Here is a 22130-nt window from a genome sequence, read left to right on the forward strand (position 1 = left end):
CAAAAAGAGTTCATAAAATGTTTGCATCTGAAGGAGTCAGACAATTTATGGGCTGAACCACAAATCATGAGAACGCAGCCTATCAATCTATTAGGAACCAGTGACATCATTGAAGCATATAGAGAGTGTAATATAGAGTTGAGCTGGAACACCCTCCCAACTCTAAATCTATCGGCACATTTTAAATGCCCACTCCCTCTCCCCCACCAGAAGAGCAACATGGTTTTGTCAAGGATAAAAATCACACTTTCTGGCTTTGATCTACACCCACCTCTAAATAAGTGTGACAAGTTATTTGGCTGTGTTGTATGTTCTGAAGTGCACATATTGGCATATAATAATTTCCTTTGGTCATTACATACATTTTTATTAGGTCAGAATTTTACCCTCCACCTCACAGGGTATCACAACACCTTACATTCATTAACACGTACTCTAGATGTAAACTTTCTATATCTTGGGCTAGTAAGTAATGATCTAGTACCAATAACTAGTATAGAGTTAAGTATCAGTGGGTATTTCTATCTGCTTAGTTCTCAGAATAGGGGTTTGAAAAGCATTCTTTGTTGCCCACTTTTCTAAGGTGATAAATAGCTACAATTTGTTCAAATGCTACTGATGGTAAATTTGCCCAGTAAGTAAGTATTTGAGAAACTAAGCCTGACCATACATTTACATTTTGAATCTCACCTTTGCAGTTGATGAGACAAGTATGGTAAGTGTAATGGAGTAATTTGTGTCATCACTGCAACAATTCACGCCATTGCATGGGCAGGCACAGTGAAGCAATATGCCTCATTAGACCGTGCTCATCACTGCACAAAGATCATCATTGAACACCAGAGACATGAATCGCCTCATCAAGGCCCCGCCCACTTCACAAGGGATAGAAGCTCTACTAGACATGCCAGAGAGTAGGCTACTATGAGCGTCCCGCTCACTTCACAAGGGATAGAAGCTCTACTAGACATTCCAGAGAGTAGGCTACTATGAGCGTCCCGCCCACTTCACAAGGAATAGAAGCTCTACTAGACATACCAGGGAGTAGGCTACTATGAGCGTCCCACTCACTTCACAAGGGATAGAAGCTCTACTAGACATGCCAGAGAGTAGGCTACTATGAGCGTCCCGCCCACTTCACAAGGGATAGAAGCTCTACTAGACATTCCAGAGAGTAGGCTACTATGAGCGTCCCGCCCACTTCACAAGGGATAGAAGCTCTACTAGACATGCCAGAGAGTAGGCTACTATGAGCGTCCCGCCCACTTCACAAGGGATAGAAGCTGTACTAGACATTCCAGAGAGTAGGCTACTATGAGCGTCCCGCCCACTTCACAAGGGATAGAAGCTCTACTAGACATGCCAGAGAGTAGGCTACTATGAGCGTCCCGCCCACTTCACAAGGAATAGAAGCTGTACTAGACATTCCAGAGAGTAGGCTACTATGAGCGTCCCGCCCACTTCACAAGGGATAGAAGCTCTACTAGACATGCCAGAGAGTAGGCTAGTATGAGCGTCCCGCCCACTTCACAAGGAATAGAAGCTGTACTAGACATTCCAGAGAGTAGGCTAGTATGAGCGTCCCGCCCACTTCACAAGGAATAGAAGCTCTACTAGACATTCCAGAGAGTAGACTACTATGAGCGTCCCACCCACTTCACAAGGAATAGAAGCTCTACTAGACATTCCAGAGTGTAGGCTAATATTAGCCTGACCCATGTGTTTCTTTTTTAAATCTAATTTTGGTTTGTTGTGTATCAACATCAAATTCCCTATGTTAAACATTCTGCATCCTGCAAAACAGATTTCTGCTTAAGAAGTTGTGTAAAATTCTATTTATTTCTCATCATTATTATTTTTAGTGTATCGCATGGTAATTACATTTCCCCCTCAGTGTAATTTTATTTTTTTAATTGCAGTATCAACATCTTGGCTGTTGCTGGATCTTATATACCACACTGTACCACATACCCAGGGCCGGTGCAAGGTCTGTAGGTGCCTTAGGCAAAGTTTCAGCCTACTGCCACCGCCCCTTCCCCCCCCCTCCCTCTCCAGGCATTTCCAGTCTGGCTAGAGGTTAAGACATAGTGAAAGAAAAAAATTCATGGCCGATATTGGGTTGCCATCTTTTATAGAACTTGTCTGTATACAGATTATGAGGTGAATAGAAATACAAATTAGATATTATTCAAAGGTTCTGCACAGACAGACCATGAACATGTGGAACGGGGGACTGCATATAAAATTTCCGCTTCTCTGCTTCTACTGCATTTGTTAGTGTCTTAAAATATCCCATTTTTGCTTTTGTTCTTCTTAATGACGTAAATCGCAAAACACATGCCATGACCAATCAGATCTTACCTTTCATTAGCCGAAACTACCCTGCAAAAAGCTGACATCTGATTGGTTGCACATGATCGTTCTGTTGCTAAATAGACACCATCATGTTTTTGATTCATTATTGTATGTCAGGCCTATTGGAGTTTTGTCAAATAATGTGTTTTCGATTCAATAGTCATATAGTATGCTTATATTTCACACCGTATTCATTTTGAACTTGCATATTTAAATATTTTAATAATGTTTAAAGAGTTGGTGGTGGGGGGGGGAGGGGGGGTAAATTACATGCCATGAAGCAAAATAAACATTTGGCAAACTGAGAGCATGTGTCATGCTCCTTACATATACATGGGAAGGGTGGAGTGTTAGACTTTTACAGTGAGATCAATGGTTTCTGTCATGTATTTATCATTCTGTTATCCGCGCCAGTGCTGTAAGCAATGTGTTTTTTCTCTTGCACAAAATGATCTTGTCAGGTTCCGGAACTCTTGTCATCTGTTTACTAGGAGAGATTTAGGCAGAGTGTGTTTGTGGTTAGACCTAATTTGCTTGTGCTACAGAAAACAGTATGTAGCACTTGCTTTAAAGGACTCTGGAAATGAATGGCCCCAAACGAGGGTCAATAAGGACAAATTAATTGACTACTAAAATATAGTAATAACATCTATAGAACTCACTGTCCTGTGGTACTCACCATTGTCACTTAAAGTGAGCTATCACCTACACACAGTAGAGGCGGCTATTTTATTGGCTGAACCAATCTTTAGCCTATTATTTCAATGTGATTTGAGGCATGAGGCTTGTTGCAGGACTTGTAGTACCACAACAGCTACAGAGACACGGGTCGCTTACCTTTGATAAAGTGGATAGGAGCCAGCCATACAGACCTATGAAATATATAGTCGTATTGAGTAATCAGCGTTGATTTACATGGATACAACGTTACTTAAGAGATTAGTATAAAACAAATGATGCGCCATTGTAAATGTATAGCTGTTATGGATGGTAGCCAGCCACCATTATTATTCTTATTAGTATTATCTTTTTATTTATAAAATGCTGCACATTTCTCGGAGCTGTATAAGGAGAGACGTTTGTTTAGATACATCAGTCCCTGCACCAATAGAGCTTACTATCTAATCTCCCTATCGCAGGCACACAACCCACCTCACACACCACAAGGTCTGAATGTAGTCAGAAGTCAGTTAACCAAAGTTCGTCTGAGGGAACCAAAGTATCCGGAAACCCAATGTAAGCTCCTGGAGAACTTACAAACTCCAAGCATGTGGTTCTGTGGTCATAATAGGTCCCAAGTCCCCAGCACTGGAAGGCAACAATGCTAACCATCCCTTTATAAAAAGCATCAAACCTGTTTGAATAGGATTCTATACACATGCTCCTAATAAAACTCCTCACCCTCACCTACAAGGCCCTCTCCCACTCCACTGCCCCATATATCTCCAACCTCCTCTCCATTCACACTCCCTCCCATTTCCTGCGATTGGCCACTGACCTTCGCCTCTCCTCCACTCTGATCACCTCATCCCACTCCAGGAGATGAATGTACTAGGTGGCGATTTCTGCAAGTCGCCGGAAATCGGCCAGTTTGCAGTGACAATTTAAACTGGCAATGCCTTTAAAGGCATTGTTTTGTCTTTAAATCCAATACAGCCTTAAATTTTCACTGCTAACTTAATAAATTTACCCCCAGAAATCAAGATTTCTCCGGGGCTGCCCCCCTCCACTGGAATGACCTCCCGCACTCTATCCGACTGTCCCCTAATTTGTGCTTCTTCAAACAGGCACTGAAACCCATCTGTTCCTCAAAGCCTACCAGCCATCCACCTAACCCCCTCTCCATGCTTGTCCTTCTCACCTGTCTCTTCCCTGCCCCTTTACTCGCTCCTCTTGCACATGTTCCCCTCCAATGACTCCCCATTGTGCCTGTTGTCTATTTGCCCTCCCTTTAGGATGAAAGCTCTTACGAGCAGGGCCCTCTTCCCTCCTGTTTCTATACCTAATCTTATGCTCCAACATCACTATACTAGCTACGTTTGGAGCTATAGGAGTCTTGGTATTATTTGTTTATTGTTCTGTACTGTTTTACCCTGTATGCTCTACTGTTTATATTCTGTACAGCGCTGCGGGAATCTTGTGGTGCCTTATAAATCAAAGATAATAATACAGGTGCGAGCAACCTTTTAAAATAAAATTGTAATGATGTTTATAATGAGCAGTCCATCTAGTATCATGTCTCTTAAATAAAGAGGATGTGCAGTTGTAATTAGGATCACCCAGTAGGATTTATGAAGACAATCCATTGTTCTGGATACTTAGTAACACACAGTTCTGTTAGTTTACAGTAAACATTTTAGGCATGTAATATTTTGCATTCAGTCATGCTAACATCACAACCCCCCCCACCCCCCGGGTAACACAATGTCCTCTGCCTGTCCTTATTATTTTGTTTTGATGGAAAAACTGACAAGTTAAATTCATCAGCTTCTAATGCACATATGTAATGCTTCTTCATGGAGTCCTGCTATGACATCAGTGGAACAGTTATACATGTAACGCTGGCAATAAAAAGCTTGGCCTGAAATTGCTCTAAATTTAAATGCGTTTTTTTAGTTCAATGAAGTTCTAACAGTCGTATAAAGGGGTCCAGCATCTAGAATTTAGTGTCACTTGGTAGCAGTTTCTGTGCAAGCCGCTTAAAATTACTCTTGTGGAATGCTTGTATGTGACCATGTGTTTTATACATTTATATAAATGATTGCATATTGCTACATTTTACTTACTGCTGTTCCAAAGTTAACTTATAAAATAAATGTTATGGCCAAGTTGGCCCAACGCTGATGTCACAAGTACTTTGGGTGGTTTTATTTTACTTTTTCGCTTATTTATGTGTAAGTCACAGACATTTACCATCCGCCTGATCATCACTGATGAGTTTATGTAGACCGCTTCACTTTGCCAGATAGTTTCTTGTTTCTTTAGTCTCTCCACAATTCCAGTGAGTTAAAATACCTATATAAAGCCGATTCTTAGGGATGTTTCCACCAGCGTCTCCCTAATGTGCTGGGTTTTGTCCAGTAGGTCAATTTACAGTGCAACTATCGTTTTCTATGACGTGTTTAAGAACCTCAGGAGCCTGGAAATCATTCTGAACTGGAAATACAACACAATGAAGTTGATTATATTTAGTAATAGAAAATGAGAGTTGTTTAGTGTAGGGGATTTTTGATAAAAGGGTCACCCCTTATTGTGTGCACACAGGGCAAGCACAGTCACACCAGTGCCTGCCCCCCAAAGCAGATTATTAGGCTCTAAAGCCGCTCTTGCAGTTAGGGACAGAGACCACAAATTAGATGCTAATAATGCACATACTTCTGGCGGACGAAACACTGCAGAGGCCGTTTAGGTGACCAGTGTATGAAATAGGGTCCGTTGTGCTGGCTAGCGGACAAACAAGCCCGTCGGAGGGAGGGAGTGTTACAAGTGAAAACAGCAGGAGCTGATTGAAGGTGTGTGTGAGCTTGTGAGTGAATGCTAATTATCACAGAGTGCATCAGAATTCAAAATAGAGGGGGCATATCACTATTGCCCCAACAACCCACCTACCCCCAGCCAAGCTTAGACTGCTACCGGAGATAGCACACCCCAATGACCTCCCGTTTATGTAAATTATAGTAAATCTGTCTCAAAACAGTACATCACAGTCCTCACTGAAAAATATGGCACTCAGGTTTAAATGATAAATATGTAAATGGGGAACAAGAGTTCAGAGGATGACAATGTAATGATAACTTGTGGTTCAGGACAATAAGGAAAGAAAAGTTGTGCTCATGTCCTGCACTCAATTATATTCTTCATGATCATAACAGGGAATTTTCCTTATGTAACTAATCTACTAACCCTAAGCACTCGTCATTAGCAGAACACTAAAGTGCCATTAGAATTTTGAAACTTTATGTTGCCTATAACCATCATCATCAACATCAACATTTATTTATATAGCGCCAGCAAATTCCGTAGCGCTTTACAATTGGACCATGTTCTGAGATTGTTTCTCCCACAAATAGCAATATACATATACAGTATATTAGGATGGCCAACTGTTGTCAAAGTCATCCTGACCCAAATGGTTCTTCCGCATATATTACTAAGTTAGTGCAACAAGTTAATTATAAGTCACATAGAATAAAATACTACAGAGCCTTCTTCTGGTCATACAGGTTAATAGGTTTTCAGATGCTTGGGACCCAACCACATAACCATGTTCACCACATTTATACTCACTTGTACCTTGCACACAGTCATGGTGTAAAGTTACAAGTGACATTAAGAAAACATTTTAGCTCTACTGGTGTTGGATTCAAGTAGGTTACAAATCAATAAGAATAACTAAATAAAAAGTAGATAGCACAAGAGAACTGTGGTCAAGACTTGGGGAATGGGACACTTCTGTCTACTGTAGAGATGGAAAAAGACATTTTATGTTTGATTTCCAGTCCTTATCCAATATGCACTTAACTGGCCCGTATATGGTTGCGGAGCACATTTCTTTGGGGCAACTGGTGCAACCTGGCTACCACCAAACTGCCAAGGACATGCCACCTTAATCCTGCCCGCCCAGCTGTATTACATGGCATTGTGGCTCTGTTAGAGGTGAGCAGCCAGATTGAGGCACCGAGTGAGAGGTGCTCTGTTCCACTGTTCATATCCAAGGAACGGGCTCCATCCATGTAATGTTATTAGCAGTATTTGTAAAATACCCACTGAGTAATTATATACAGAATTCTTTGTATATTTTCAGTGATAATTTTGCAATCATGATAATCTGTTTTTTTTGTGTTCCAGTTATCTTGGCAGCTTACAAGTGGCTGGTCTGCTACCTTCTCAATGACAGTTATCATAAGCTCCAGCAAGAGAAGCAGAAAGCCAGTGATGAATTTTATGCAAGGAATAATAGTCAGGTACAGTATATTGTAGATAATCTAATACCCATCACACAACTGTCCCTGGTCACCCACTGTCTAATGCAGTTCCTCTTATTCTGTATATAATAATAAATATGCCATTCTCGCAACATCTTCTTATTTTTTGGTCTATATAAGTTAATATTTATTAAAAAGCATGTAAAATGCACAAAATATATTTTATGACTATGTTTAGTGATTGTCATGATGGGGGTTGTAGTGCACTGAGCGTGTGTAACACCATAACATCCACCTTCCCCCTAACAGAGTGTCCCTGGACATTATTGTCAGATGTTGGCAGCTATTCATTACCAATGTCACATGGGCAGGGCCCACTCTTGATCCAGTTAGCAATGTCCACTGTAGAGTATAAAATGATATATATATTTATCACACGCATTTTTATACCATATACTTGAACTATGATCCATCGTATAGACATATAACTCTCCCTCTTTTTCACCGGTGGTAATCGTTTTTATGATTACCACTATTCCGACATGGAGAAGCCCTACAAAGAAAATCCGAAATTATGAAAAACCGATTGGAAAAGAAACAGACTTACCTTCAACCCGACGCTGGAGATCTCCTATGGGAGCACCATGCTGACAGCAAGTGTTTCCGATTGGAGAAGTGTTCGGCACTGCAAGCTGACGTCATCGCGACGTCTGTCAATAGAAATTTAAAGTGGCAATGTGGGGACCCTTAAGGTTAAGTGTTTAAACACTTAACCCGAAATTTCCGCTTTAAATTTCTATTGACAGACGTTGCGAAGACATCACGTTGCAGTGCCGAACACTTCTCCAATCGGAATCACTTGCTGTCAGTATCATGCTCCTGTCGGAGATCTCCAGCGTCAGATTGAAGGTAAGCCTGTTTCTTTTCCAATCGGTTTTTCATAATTTCAGATTGTCTTTGTAGGCCTTCTCCATGTCGGAGTAGTGGACATCAGTAAAGCGTACCCAACCCTTTTTCTCGTCCCCTTTATTATGCCACCCTCATTTACCACTAGGGATGTTCTCTGCACATAAGTACATTTAAAATGTATTCATTCCGTTATATGTAACCTCTTTAATAATGCTACCCTTGCTATAAAGCCATGTTTGGTCTATTTTTGTTTAAACGGGGATTGCGTCATGTAAAAGCTGAATATGTCACTTCTCTTTTGCTTTCCTTGTAACAGACATGCTGTAGTGGCTCGTAATTGCTTGGGAGTCCTGAAGGACGATCATTTGATAACTTTTATTACCAGTCAAAGCTTTCATTCATATTACGTGCCCACAAATAGATTTTTTCGGATTTAATTGGATAGCCATTTGTTTGTGTAACTTTAAACTATGAGTGTGTGCATGTTTTTAGATGGCATTTTATTTAATCCTTAATGCTGGTTAAAATATTTTGAAAATGGATTGCGATTGGCCACGTCCACACAGGCTTTTTTTTTTCAGGTGGTTTGGAAAGGTTTTGAGCGCTGGTAAGCTGCGCTACGTAAAAACGCATCCAAAAAGCAAATAAAATACATTGACTAAAGTACATGCTTGCGTCTATTTATTTTGTCTGTGCTGCAGCTTTACAGAGTGGAGGATGATGACCACAAACGTGTTAAACTAATAATAAACGCAAACCTACGCACATAAATGCTAGCAAGATTTTTTTTTTTTTTTTTTTTTAAATAATGTTATAAACAAATAAGCTCCTAAGGAAATGTAGTGACTTTCACACACACAAAATAAAAAAAAATTAAATTACATGAAAAATGTTAATTTACCTTGCTTCTTCAAATGATTGTAAACAAAAATAAGAATGGAAAAAAAATCTGTTTATATGTAGCCAAAGGGTTAAATGTCTTCCCTTTCCTGTCCTAGGTGTATTACTGTCGCACGCTGGCTATAGCGTTTATTGAGCATACAGTACTACAACGATACTGCGATTATACCCATGACTCCAGCGTACCCGTCTCTCTGCAGCCCGTCCTAAAGAAATTGTGCTCCCTGTATGGTCTATGGTCACTAAGCAAACATATTGCTGTACTCTACCAAGGTGAGAGTGATAAGTGTCTTTGCTACTTTGTATTGTAAATAAGCAAAGCTGAAATTAAGGAACTTTCTTTTCAAGAAGCTATAGAGCAAAATAAGTTCTGTTTCCCGCACTGTTATACCTCTAATAAAGGTCATTTGGGGCCCAAAGTGTTGCAAGTGATCCGACTGCTCTTATTTTATTCATGCTAATTATTTTTGTAACCAGTGTTAATGAGAGCGTTTATTTATGTTACCAGTGTTACTCTAATTGTTTAAATAAAGTTAATGAAAATATAACAAAAAGGTTGACCTTAGTAATTAGTGTGCACAAGGAATGTGTTGAGATAAAGAGGTGTAAGGAGTATGATTGGAAATGAAGAAAAGATAAGGGTCAGTTGACAGATGTATCACGAGCAGTGAGACAGTTGAGTGGTGGAGAACAAGAGACAAGGGGGAGGACATGCGAGAGGCAAGGAAGAGGAACATTAAGGAGAATTTAGCAATAAGCTATATAAAATTAGAGAATTGTGACAGACTAAGAATATAGAGATTGATACAAAAGAAAGACAAGCTGTAGAGAATCCTCAGACTACAGGTTTGAGAAATATGTATGCCGGGAATACATCAGTTATGAGAGATAATTTATCAACCCACAGTCCACAACTATGTGTAATTTGCCTACAGATGTTTATATAACTGAACTACAGTAGTTGCCATTTCTCTAAAATAACAACAAAACAAAGCTGGATTTAAAGATAATAAGACTACGATTTTCATCAAACAGAGACAGTTAAATTATAATAACCTTTTACCTTACTCGTGGTAGTACGATAATGAACACATAGTATATATAGTGTCTGGAGTGTGTTCATATTTCCACAGACTTGTGTCATCAGTGATTTATGAAATGTTAAATGTTATGATTCAACAGCAACATCTTGTCATTTTAAAGAAACAAAGTGATGTTTAAATTATATGGTTTATAAATTCTTTGGAGATGGCTTTGATGAAAGGCTATCTAATGTGGCAACAATATTTAAAGTGGAAACCCTCTTCAATTACTGTAATTTTTTTATTAATTCGAGAGATACTTTTCAGCATGATGAAACCATCAATTGAGAAATCAATGTAAATGCAATACATATTACAGACATTAGGGAGGCCATGGTTAATGTACTATTGATGCAGATTATGGTAACTGATGATGACAGATGCACTTTAATCAAACTGAAATTTGCGGAAATATTTTTGTTACATTGTATCTCTCTTACAGGTGGATACCTTGCAGGGGAATTGCCGGGGAAAATTATACAGGATGCCGTCCTGCAGCTGTGTGCAGAGGTAGTGTGATAGAAATGTAATGTGTGTGCATAATATACAAAGCATTCACAATTTCCATCTAGCTGTGGCATATGGTCTACAATAATGCATGGAGGCCACTATGGTATTAGTATTTATGGCATAATGTACTGGTGCATACTACAAATGAATAACATGTAAGCATACTGTATGTTCAGATATTGTAAGATACTTGTGTTGCTTTACCATTGCCATTCCCCACCTTGAGACCTGTAAGGAGAACGTTGCCACTCCAGATTGTTGTAACGTTCCTTGTTTTACATGTTGAAGCCTATTTATAAGCGTGGGGTCAGTTTGGGTTTTGTGTTCAATTTGCTACATTTCCCAATAAGCAGTATCCACCTGTTTATAAAACCAGCAACCTCACAATGAAGAGAATGAAATAGTTGCTGACAGAGGTGATAGCCTCCTCTTGGCGGCAGTGGATGGAATCACCACTCAATTGGGGTGAAAATGGCAGGCCTCAACTCAGCAGCAACGTATATTTGACACTATATATGGCTCTGCATGTTTGTCTGGGAAACAGGGTTTTGCCAACACATTAGTCTTGGCACCAGATATGGCTCTACACATTAGTCTGGGCACCAGATTTGACTCTACACATTAGTCTTGTCACCAGATATGACTCTGCATATTAGTCTTGGCACCAGATATGGGTCTACACATTAGTCTGGGCACCAGATATGGCTCTACACATTAGTCTGGGCACCAGATATGGCTCTACACATTACTCTTAGCACCAAGTATGGTTCTGCTTGTTAAACTTGGGGCCAGTCATGGCTCCCTCCACAGCCTGCCCTGCTATCTCTTTGTTGAACATGGAAGTTATGTGAAATGAATGCACTTGGATACCTTGTCAGATCATCTGCTATACCATACCCTTCACACACACAAGTCTCCTAACATCCAGTCACACTTCACACACACACACAAGTCTCCTAACATCCGGTCACACGTCACATACGGCTATGTTCCTGGTTCGTTGGATACACCCTGGCAAGAAAAGCAGACTTACCATTACCTTTGCCTTATAACTACACTTCTTTCTTATTCTCCTTATTGTTAATATACCTTCATCTAACGGGTATTTTGTGCTAGTTACACATAAAACCACAGCAGTTTTCTACATCCTTTCCACACACAATAGTCAGATAATACTTTCCTATAATGATATAACAGATGTTTCACATACAGAGGCTAATGGGAGATGAGAATTCCCAGAATAATATTCTCCCCTAATAGAGTTCTGCAAGTGTGACCACTCAGATTACACTTTGTTTCATTTCTAGCAACCGTTTACTCCTGCTGTGTTTTGTCTATGTTACTATGGAAAGTAAGATCCATTGCCAACATTTATATCCTTTTAACACAGCTGAAAGATGATGCAGTATCTCTGGTGGACGCCATTGCACCTCCAGACTTCATTTTGAACGCTCCGATTGCCAGAGCCGATGGAGAGGTAAATTCAAGTTGCATTAAACAATCCTCAATCCACAGTTCCCCAATATGGTATAATATTGCTTTCTCAGATGCTTGATGAACATTTCGGGTGTTTTTGCGTGTAGAGGTCCCATATAATTTTCTTACTTCAGTTCCAATAAAACTCATAGCCCTGACGGACAGAAAATAGTTTTTATGGATAATTTCGTAACAATTTACTAATGACCCTCAACTTTTCTTTTCTGTTTATGTAGCAGGAAAATGTATAAAGCATACACTTAGTAGCAACAGTGGGGACAGATTGACAGTAAGGGGTTATATTATTATTATCGTAGATTTGTAAGGGGACACAGTGCTTGCAGCGCCGTACAGTAGGGAAAACAGGACATACATAAAACAAGGACATACAAGGCAGACAAAATAAATACAGACATGAAAACAAAGGGTATGAAGAACCCTGCTCATTACAGAGCTTACATTCTAATTGGAAGAGGGCACAGCTGAAACAAGAGGAGCGCGTGTGGATTAGAGTGGTAGTAGGGACAGCTGTGAGGGTGTAGTAGTGTGAATAGTATCATCAGGGATAAGTAAGCTTTAAAAAAGAGATGGGTTTTTAGAGAACGTCTAAAGATTTGAAGGCTGTGGGAAAGCCTGACTGGGAGTGGTAGGTAATTCCTTAAGTGGGAGCCGCACAGGAGAAGTCTTGTAGGCGGGAGTGAGAGGCGGCTACCAGAGACGAGACAAGGCGCAGGTCAGATCTAAGAGAGGGAGGGAGAGTATTTTGATATGAGATTTGAGATGTATGCAGGGGTAGTGTTGTTGAGGGCTTTGTAGGTAAGGGTGAGTAATTTGAATTGTATTCTGGAGGACACAGCGAACCAGTGTAGGGATTTGCAGAGGGGTGGAGCGATGAGAGAGGAAAATTAGTCTTGCAGCAGCATTTAGGATGGATTGAAGTGTGGATATATGGGTGTCGGGAATGTCAAATAGCAGGAGGTTGCAGTAGTCAAGACAGGAGATGAGAGAATGGATAAGAGTTTTGTTGCCATGTTAAGACAGAAAAGGGTGTATTCTGGCAATGTTTTTAAGGTGGAATCGACAGGACTGACAGAGAGGAATAAAGCAGAGTGCAGAGTCTAGTGTGACACCAAGGCAGCGGGCTTGGGAGACTGAGGAAATTGTGTTGTTATTGACAGTGAGGGAGGTGGTGATTCTGGCAGGAATGAAGATAATCAGCTCTGTTTTGGACATGTTTAACTTTAGGTAGTGTTGGGACAACCATGTGGAAATTGCAAAATGACAGTTAGTTACACGAGATAGAACAGAACGAGAGAGGTGACAATGGAGTGAACGGTATGTAGGAGAAGTGGGTGATCAACAGTGTCAGAAGCAGCAGAGAGGTCCAGGAGAATGAGTATGGAAAATGAGCCTTAGACTTTGCTGTAAGTAGATCATTGTTCACTTTTTTTGTGAGAGCAGGTTCAGTGAAATGTTGTGGGCGAAAGCCTGATTGCAGAGAGTCGAGAATGGAATGAGAGGAGAGAAAGTGAGACAGGTGTTTGTACACTAACCGCTTAAATAGTTTGGAGGCAAAGGGGAGAAGAGAAATAAGGCAGTAGTTGGAGAGAGAGGCTGGTTCGAGAGATGGTTTCTTAAGAATTTGTGAGAGGAGCGTATGTTTGAAGGAGGATGGAAATGTGCCAGTGGAGAGAGACAGGTTGAAGAGGAGTCCTAGAGGGTGGGCATGCAGTGGAGTAGAGGGAGCGGAGAAGTTGCGAAGGAATAGGATCGAGGGAACAGGTTGTAGGGTGACATAATGAGATAAGTGTAGAGATTTATAGGTCCACTAAATCTACGTAGCTTTACAGATAAATTCGGTAGTAACTAGCCGCGTACAGAGAGATCTGCAGCTAATGCCTATATTAATGAGGGTTCCTCCCAATTGCCCTCAAGGAAAACATACAGAATATAAAGATAGAGATATAGTGGTACGGTGCTGATCCCTTGCACATAAAGATTCACAGAGCTAATAAACAATTCCTCAACGGATGTAAAACAGATATATTCAATGGGATACTGGGGCTTCAGTCCACACTCTTATTAGAGTAATGATGTATAACAGTCTCACAGTGTTGAATCCAAAATGATACAATTTCCTGCTTCCAAAGGTCCACTGATATACTGAAAGTCACCGGATAGTTACTTGAATTGATGTTATGAAACGTAGACAGTACCCTTAAAAAAAAAAACAAAGAAAGAGCAATAATGGTGTCGTATGTCCGCATCTTACATGCATACACCCTGTGTGAACAACACCAACACACTTTAGATACCAAAGACAGTGTGTAGTCTCCAGATTCCCAAACCAATGAAAGCCAAAGTATGTAATGCAAAATAGAAATTGACACATGAAGATTTTAAAAGGGGAATCTCCTTCTCCTGATGTTAGGAGCTCCTCTAGTAGATGCACCTACACAAATACCAATTGCACAGGCCTCACTACAGCTTTAGCACCGACATTTCTCAAAACTAATAGACTATAAAACAATGATAAAATAAATCCACAATCTAAAATTGCAGCACATATAACGGAGAGCCTACCAGAGTCCCATGTTTGAGAAATACCGTATGTTAAGGGTCGAAACGCGTCGGAAGTTTGCAGTAAGAGCAGCCCAACATCGGGGTTCCAGCAGAAGTTACCATCAGCACAAGGGAGGAACGGCGTTGATTTGCATGCTACACGCTGTCTGAACATGGGACTCTGGTAAGCGGCCTTGTCTCTCCTTTATAAGTGCTGCGATTTTAGATTGTGGATTGATTTTGTCATTGTTTTATATTCTATTTTAATAAAGGATACATGCACTGAGAAATTGTTTATTAGCTCTGTGAATCTTTATGTGCAAGGGCTCAGCGCCGTACCACTATAACTCTATCTTTATATTCTTTACAGTAAGCTGTTAACATACACACACATATTGGGCCCAATGCAGAGTTTTTTCTGCAAAGTCGATGTATATTAGATTATAAAACGGCACATGCAAAGGTAAAGTTTTTACACCCTTATGCAGAGTTGAGAGGTGTACAGCTTTGCATTGGTGGCAAATTCGTCTAGCTTAAACCAAGTCATCATCATCACTTGCCGTCCAGCATGAGCAAAATATCAGCCGCATTTTCGTGAACACGCCCTTATTGTACTCTGCCTACGTGAAACCGGCCCTTCCCTCGCCACCCTTTTGCCTCTCCGGTTGTAAGGAGGTGCAAGAGCCAGGTATGCCCAAGTCTGCATTGGTGCATATGCGTGGTTCTCCCTGAGCATGCTCACTGCGACTGCAAGATTTACACTATGCAAACTGGTGTAAGCTCAGCACAGTATCACAATCATTGTGTCTGTGTGTAATAGTTCCCATACCTTTACAGCAATTTAGATATTTGACATTGTATTTGCATTTGCTCCGCAGATTAGTGCAAGCTATTGGATTCTGTTACTACAGATTGGGGAGAGACTGAGTGAGGTGTCCTATTACTGGCAGGAAGTCTGCTGTGCTTAGAAAAATATCTCCCTCACTTTCATCTCAAATATCTTTAGTTCTGATGTGATTCTTTTTTTTTTTCTTTTCAAACGCAAGTTGCCTGACAAGAATCGGGCCCAATAATTATAAAGCTATATAAATTGTAAAGAGATACATCTACAATGATACTAGGTGATCATGCAGAATTACAATTATAGTATTTTTCTGTTGGTTTGGTACCAATGTTCCTAATAATTTATAATATGTCCCTAAATATACATAGGTGTAGATGATGTATGATGTCACTGTGCAGTAAAATAGCACATTCATTTTATTACGATCTATGAGCAAATTCATAGTATTCCTTTAAAGTGCTGCCTACTTTGTTCACTTCAGTAACCTTTATGCATGAAGAACCCAACACATAAATATTGTGTTCCCGGTCTCTGTAAGATAATGAGATTATGTTATTCATCCTAGTTGGAGCCAACAGTATTATTCAGAACATCAGGATCAGATTGTTTTGTCTCCATAATGATGCCTAACGTGTATTCCTTTTGTCCTATAAAAACTCAATAACGTTTTGAGTCAAGGTTAAATTAAATGTTTTGCCTTTGGATCCCACGCCCGGTTTCCTAATAGACGTTGAACGTTCCACTGCACCGTAATCTGCTCCTTAGGATGCAATATTATGGCTCCACTCTGAATTCACAATTAACAACATTATGATAACACAGTCAGAGGCTGGCTGCTATCTCAGTGAACCTGGAGGCTCTTCGTTGGTATCCTGTTGCAGACTTTCTACATGCTTGGTGTTCTGAGGCTGTCATGTTTATATGACGGAGAAGAGGGGTAGTTTGACGGATGTTCCTTTGGTGTTATTGTCCTTTGTCCCTCCACTTGTAGAGATGTCACACATATAATTCTGATCATATTTTGCAGCTGTACAAGAATCTGTGGTCCGCAGTCCTGCAAGGACAGAAGGTTTTGGAACGCCCATCATGGTGGGCTGAATTCTGCACTAACAAGCCTGTGATTGGCCAACTGAAGTCCCAGCTCTGAGCTCGCACATCTGTGAGTCTGTAGCGTCCTCTCAGTATATAGAGATGTGAAATCGTAATAGGTACAATCACACTCAGCACGTGTACACAGTAAAACATGAATGAACTAATAACTGATGACACTATGTAAGCAGGTGGTATCTAATTGTTGTCATGAAGTACCTGCTTGTCTTTTATAGAGCTGTCGAACATCAGACGATTTTTAATCATGGTCATTGAAATAACAGTTTTAATTGAAATAAAATTGAATGTATGTTTTTTCTGATATGAAATATTACTATGTGATTTAACACAAATGTGTACGCTGTTTCCATGCAGATTTTAGGATGTTTGGGTATTGACATGTACCGATGTTCCGAACTATGTAAAGATAAACATGGTGACAACCACAAATGTATCAGCTAGTTTGGGCTGTTTTGATTACCGAGCCATGTGGTGACCATATTTATAGACCTCACAGACTGTCAGAGCCCACTAATCCAGCATACATGATTACTGTGAATTCATTTAAAGTTAAGAAGTACTGTATTAGTAAGGTGATGAAAGTCTTTATTACTATAAACACTGCAGTCCTTTTAAATGCAAACTCTATGAAGAAGATAATTAGTCTGTAATCTCCAACTTCTCTTTCCCTTCCATCCTGCAGTGCCACGTTTTATATTTTCCATTCCATTAAAGAAAATAGTGATTGCGCATTAAAATGTGGCAAAATATGTTGTGTTTCTACCTTGCAGAGGTTGTGTTCATTTCTTTTCACTTAGAGATTGAGCAAAACATGCAAAGTAACCAGGGGTGTCCAATTTTTACTTTTCTTAAGCATATATACAAACGTTGGCATGTGTTAACTTTTATAGTGACTGTAATTATACCACCTTTGTGAAGTTATGCAGCGGTTTTACCTGTGTCTTCACCTCCGCTGTGTTTTAGATACACAGTGATACATCTTCTAGGAAATGTTATACTTATAACCCAGATATAACCCAAACAGTTATTTTGACTTTTTACTCTCTAGGGCAGTGTTGGCTAACCTGTGACACTCCAGGTGTTGTGAAACTACAAGTCCCAGCATACCCTTCCAGCAATAAGCTGCTATATATTGGCAAAGCATGCTGGGACTTGTAGTTTCGCAACACCTGGAGTGTCATAGGTTAGCCAACACTGCCCTAGGGAATCCTTCTGCAGTTTTTCAATGTAAATCTAGTGGTGCCACTGACGTACTTGGCCCAATATCTTTCTTTTTTTCTAAGCAACTAGAATAGCTGCTCAATCTGTCTGCTATTTTGCATATAATGAAAATGGAACTGAGAAACAGATATTAATATAGATATAACGAGTACAATTGTTGAAATAACTGGTAAGATAAATTGAAAAAAAAATATGTACTATTGAGTTAGAAGATGGTTTAAACGGACACATAGAAGCTTTGTTGCAGTTCTACAGCAGGTGTCTAATTGTACTAATGTCTTGCCCTATGGTAAAGCAGTCATCTGCAATACATACGGTGTATTACGGTGTATAAATTAAAGGGGTTTTCACGTTCAGACCAAAGTACATTGCTTGGTCTTCCTGACTTCATTGTGGTTTTTTTACATTATATAATTATGGCAAAGTAGTTTACTATGTTTTTGTTTGCCCTAGATGTAAGTACACAGTACAATTTACCCTCTTCAATGGATATTATTGTAACAACAGAGCGGTACCATATTGTAACAACAGAACAGTACCATATTGTAAGGACAGAGCGGTACCATGTTTTACCCAAGGGCATGGACAAACGAAAAAATGCAATTGCAGGTGGAATACCCTAGAAGTAACAAAGAATACAACAAATTCAAACCACATTTGCACATAAAGTGCAGTCTTAGATCTTTTTACCTTTAAATTTACCTCCATCCATTGTTAATAATGATTATCACATGGAAATAACCATAATCCTACTAAGATCTGTTTAGCCATACCCTGGCAATATTAATGCCAAATTGTAACGATAATAAGTGTCAAGTTTGCCTAATTAGCAGATGAAGCAAATATGGCAACATTTGGGGAATCATACCAGCACCATTATTTACTGTATAAATGTTATAGTAAGATTCTTATTAGTAAGACACTCCTGCTAAAATACGTCACTCCCTACACACTTCTGCCAAGTGGTGTATACATTGCAAAGATGGTCAACGAGTTGTAGAATTTGCCAGTTATTGCGGTCGCGTTTCCTTTTGGGCCCTGGGTGTTTATAATACTTATCTAATGGATGGACACAAGTACACAGATGTCCTTCTGAAACACACATTGGGGGGTATTCAATTGTCAGCGAGTTGTTTGGTTTTTTTTTGACCGCGTTGTCATTTTAACGCTGTTTTTTATCATTTTTTAGCGGGTTAACTTTACCGGTGATTCAATTCCATTTTTAAAACTCAGGTTTTTTCATGAAACGGTCCTCTCGCGCTCCAGTAGAAGGTCTATTGAAAGTGTAGGGTGTGCAAGAGGCAGCCGCTTTAAAAGCTATTCAATTGCTGACAAATGAATACCCCCCATTTTGTGCCTTTATGCTGAGATAAGACCGGCCAGATTGATAATCTTGGTATAGACAGTACATTTTTTCGGATGAAATGTACATTGTACTATTAGCTTCACCTTTTTGTATACAAGCAAAGACTATAACAGTCATTAAAACCTTTTTGATGTCATTGTATGCATTGTGTACGTGCCAGTGTTTGTTAATGCCAAATTAAGTGTGCCTTTTTATTCCCCGTACAATTAATATGTATGTCCTATTGTTATCCCGCATTTTGATAGTGGCATTTTTTTTTTTTTTTTTTTTTAAATCCATCCAAGATGAGCTCACTCCCATAGTTTTACAGTCCAGAGATGACTTGGGGGCCAATATGATATATGTCTTCAAGGTCGCAGAGTTATGGAGGCCGACAAGTGCTGTACTATATTTACTGCTATACTTACTATAGACTATATTACATTTACTATTGACTTGACATTCTTAATATTCGCTTTCCCTTTTCCACAGCCGCCATGGAAATAGCTTTGAAATATGTTTGGTAATCAGTTGTTATATTACAGTAATTATTAGATTGACTGTATTTTCCGAAGACAAATGTACTTGCGGTATCTGACAGTGATTGTATTTCATGCTAAAATAAATAATTTATAGTAAACGACAGTGTTTGCTTTTTATGTCTCCAAGTGACAAGTGCATTTTTAAGAAGACTGTACGGAGTATAATTCGTGTATGATAACATGAAATTCTCCTATTAGTTTATAGCATATTTCTTAAGATCACACTGTATAACTTCTCACATATAGCTAGTGAGAATATGGATTCAACGCATTAAAAATCCACAGTATGGCTTCTGTCTGACAAGGAATGAGAATCCTCAGTATGACTTCCCACCAACAAGGAATGAGAATCCTCAGTATGACTTCCCAACAACAAGGAATGAGAATGCTCGGTATGACTTCTGTCTAAGCGATTTCTTGTGGTTCCAAAGCACAAACAATTTATTTAGCAAAAGTTTTAGCAGTTCAATAAACAATTATAATACAGTACAGTCGATACCAAATACATACATACATACATATGCTGCACCCTCTGCTGGATCCAGCTAGAACAGCCCTTCAGTCCAGAAGACTGTGGTCAGTGATGACTGTTTTAGCTGGTCCCAGAGAGCTGTATATATACACTCCGTGATACAGCGAAAACAATACCGATGATGTGGCTTGCTTCTATATGTCCAGGCTTCAGGAGGGTCCAGTGTAATGTAGGTCATAGGCCAGTTCAAACAACCCCCTCCAAGGGTGTGGGTCAACATTCCAAGGGTGGACTCTGATTTTCCCGCCCAAAATCCAGTTTAAACTAGTCTATTTACATTACATAAACAGTATCATTTTAAACATTTATTCCCTAACATCGCTAACTAGAGTATGCAATGTGCGATCCCTTCGGCGAATGAACCGGACATCTGCGGATAAATAGGGCATTAAAATGATATTAAACATGACATATTTCCTGTAACTTGAACCTTAAATATCACTAAAGTGTACATATAACCTTATAATATATATATAAAACTATAAACCAAATACCATCTGCTCATAAACGACTGTGGAATGGAACCATTATAAATATATAAATAGATGAATGTAAAAGTGCGAGTATATGCGTGCGTGTTTTATCGTGCGATCACGCCATGACACGTAACACGTGGCGTACTGATCGCAATCGCACTGTAAAACAATATTAATCAATATACTTTCTTTAATCCAATTATACGACTTCGAGACTTCCCACCAACGAGGAGTGAGAATCCTCAGTATGACATCCCACCGACAAGGAATGAGAATCCTCAGTATGACTTCCCACCAACAAGTAATAAACATCCTCAATTTGCCAAAACATCTACAAGGAATGAGAGTGCTCCATAAGGCTGTGACCAGGTCACATGTTGCCACATTTTATTAATACATGCCTACCAAGACACTTGCATACATTCTCACAGCGTTGTATACATATGGATATTATTGGTGGAAATTGACACCCAATTCCTGTCATATTAAAGGACTTGTGTCACAAAAATGGAAATCAGCTATTGTAATGCTTGGGCCAATTAATTGCACTTTAATATGCTATTGTAACACCATAGAGTCTTGTGAGTAAATTATGTATCTCTCTTACCATGCTTCTCTCCTTTTCAGGAATATTACTTCCTCTTCCATGCCCTGTCAACGACCTCATTAGCATAATGACAGTTGATAGAGTTATTATTCATGCTCTGGTCACACAGTACCTCCCACCTCACTAACATCAAGGGCTAACCCACCAATCACAAGCTTTCTCTAAGCCTGATACTCGTGTGTGATAAGTTTAGAAAGGAGAGATCTAGCCTGGGATTGGTTGGTATAGGAACTCCCTTTGCTGATGTACAGTGTAAGCGTTACATGCTGAATCAGCACATGGCTGCCGACCCTGACATTGACCTGCTATGAGTCTGAAAGTAAGAAGTGATTCCTGAAAATGGGAGGTGAAGGACAGTAAGTGATATACATTAAGTACATACACTATCCCATGGGGCCGAAAAGGTTCATTTAGCCCATGCGTTCATTTTCTTTTTATTCATGCTTCAAATCCTTTAAGCGATCAGCATCAACAAAACATATATTTTATAATAATAAGACTGAAGTCCATTGCCATATTGACTACACATCTTCACACATCCAATATATGAAACAGTGCAAAGTAATACAAATTCAAAGCACCCTATAATTTCCCTTTAAAATGTTCTTGTTATTGCTTCTTTCCCCATAATCCTTTTATCCTCTCCCAGACCTCTCCTGGCAGTTGTATTGTGATGTGATAATTCTTACTACATACTATAGCTTGATGAGGGGCCCAAGTGATAGCTAATGTTT

At 39.6% G+C, this 22130-nt stretch overlaps 1 protein-coding gene across 2 annotated transcripts in view; it reads left to right on the plus strand.

The window, feature by feature from the left end:
* The window catches only part of ACOX3 (acyl-CoA oxidase 3, pristanoyl), a 79823-nt gene extending 59944 nt beyond the window's left edge, over positions 1-19879 (plus strand). The window contains exons 14-18 of one of the 2 annotated variants that reach the window (XM_075194381.1): positions 7204-7319; positions 9188-9362; positions 10614-10681; positions 12072-12158; positions 16591-19879. In XM_075194381.1, the coding sequence (XP_075050482.1) occupies positions 7204-7319; positions 9188-9362; positions 10614-10681; positions 12072-12158; positions 16591-16710 (566 nt within the window). In that variant the 3' untranslated portion in view covers positions 16711-19879. Of the gene's footprint in view, positions 1-7203; positions 7320-9187; positions 9363-10613; positions 10682-12071; positions 12159-15207; positions 15229-16590 lie in introns of those variants that run through there. The other variant, XM_075194382.1, reaches the window with a different exon arrangement.
* Positions 19880-22130: the final 2251 nt, after the last annotated feature.

Source organism: Mixophyes fleayi, chromosome 1 (genome assembly GCF_038048845.1).
Source record: "Mixophyes fleayi isolate aMixFle1 chromosome 1, aMixFle1.hap1, whole genome shotgun sequence".
In the NCBI taxonomy this organism is placed as follows: Eukaryota; Metazoa; Chordata; class Amphibia; order Anura; family Limnodynastidae; genus Mixophyes; species Mixophyes fleayi.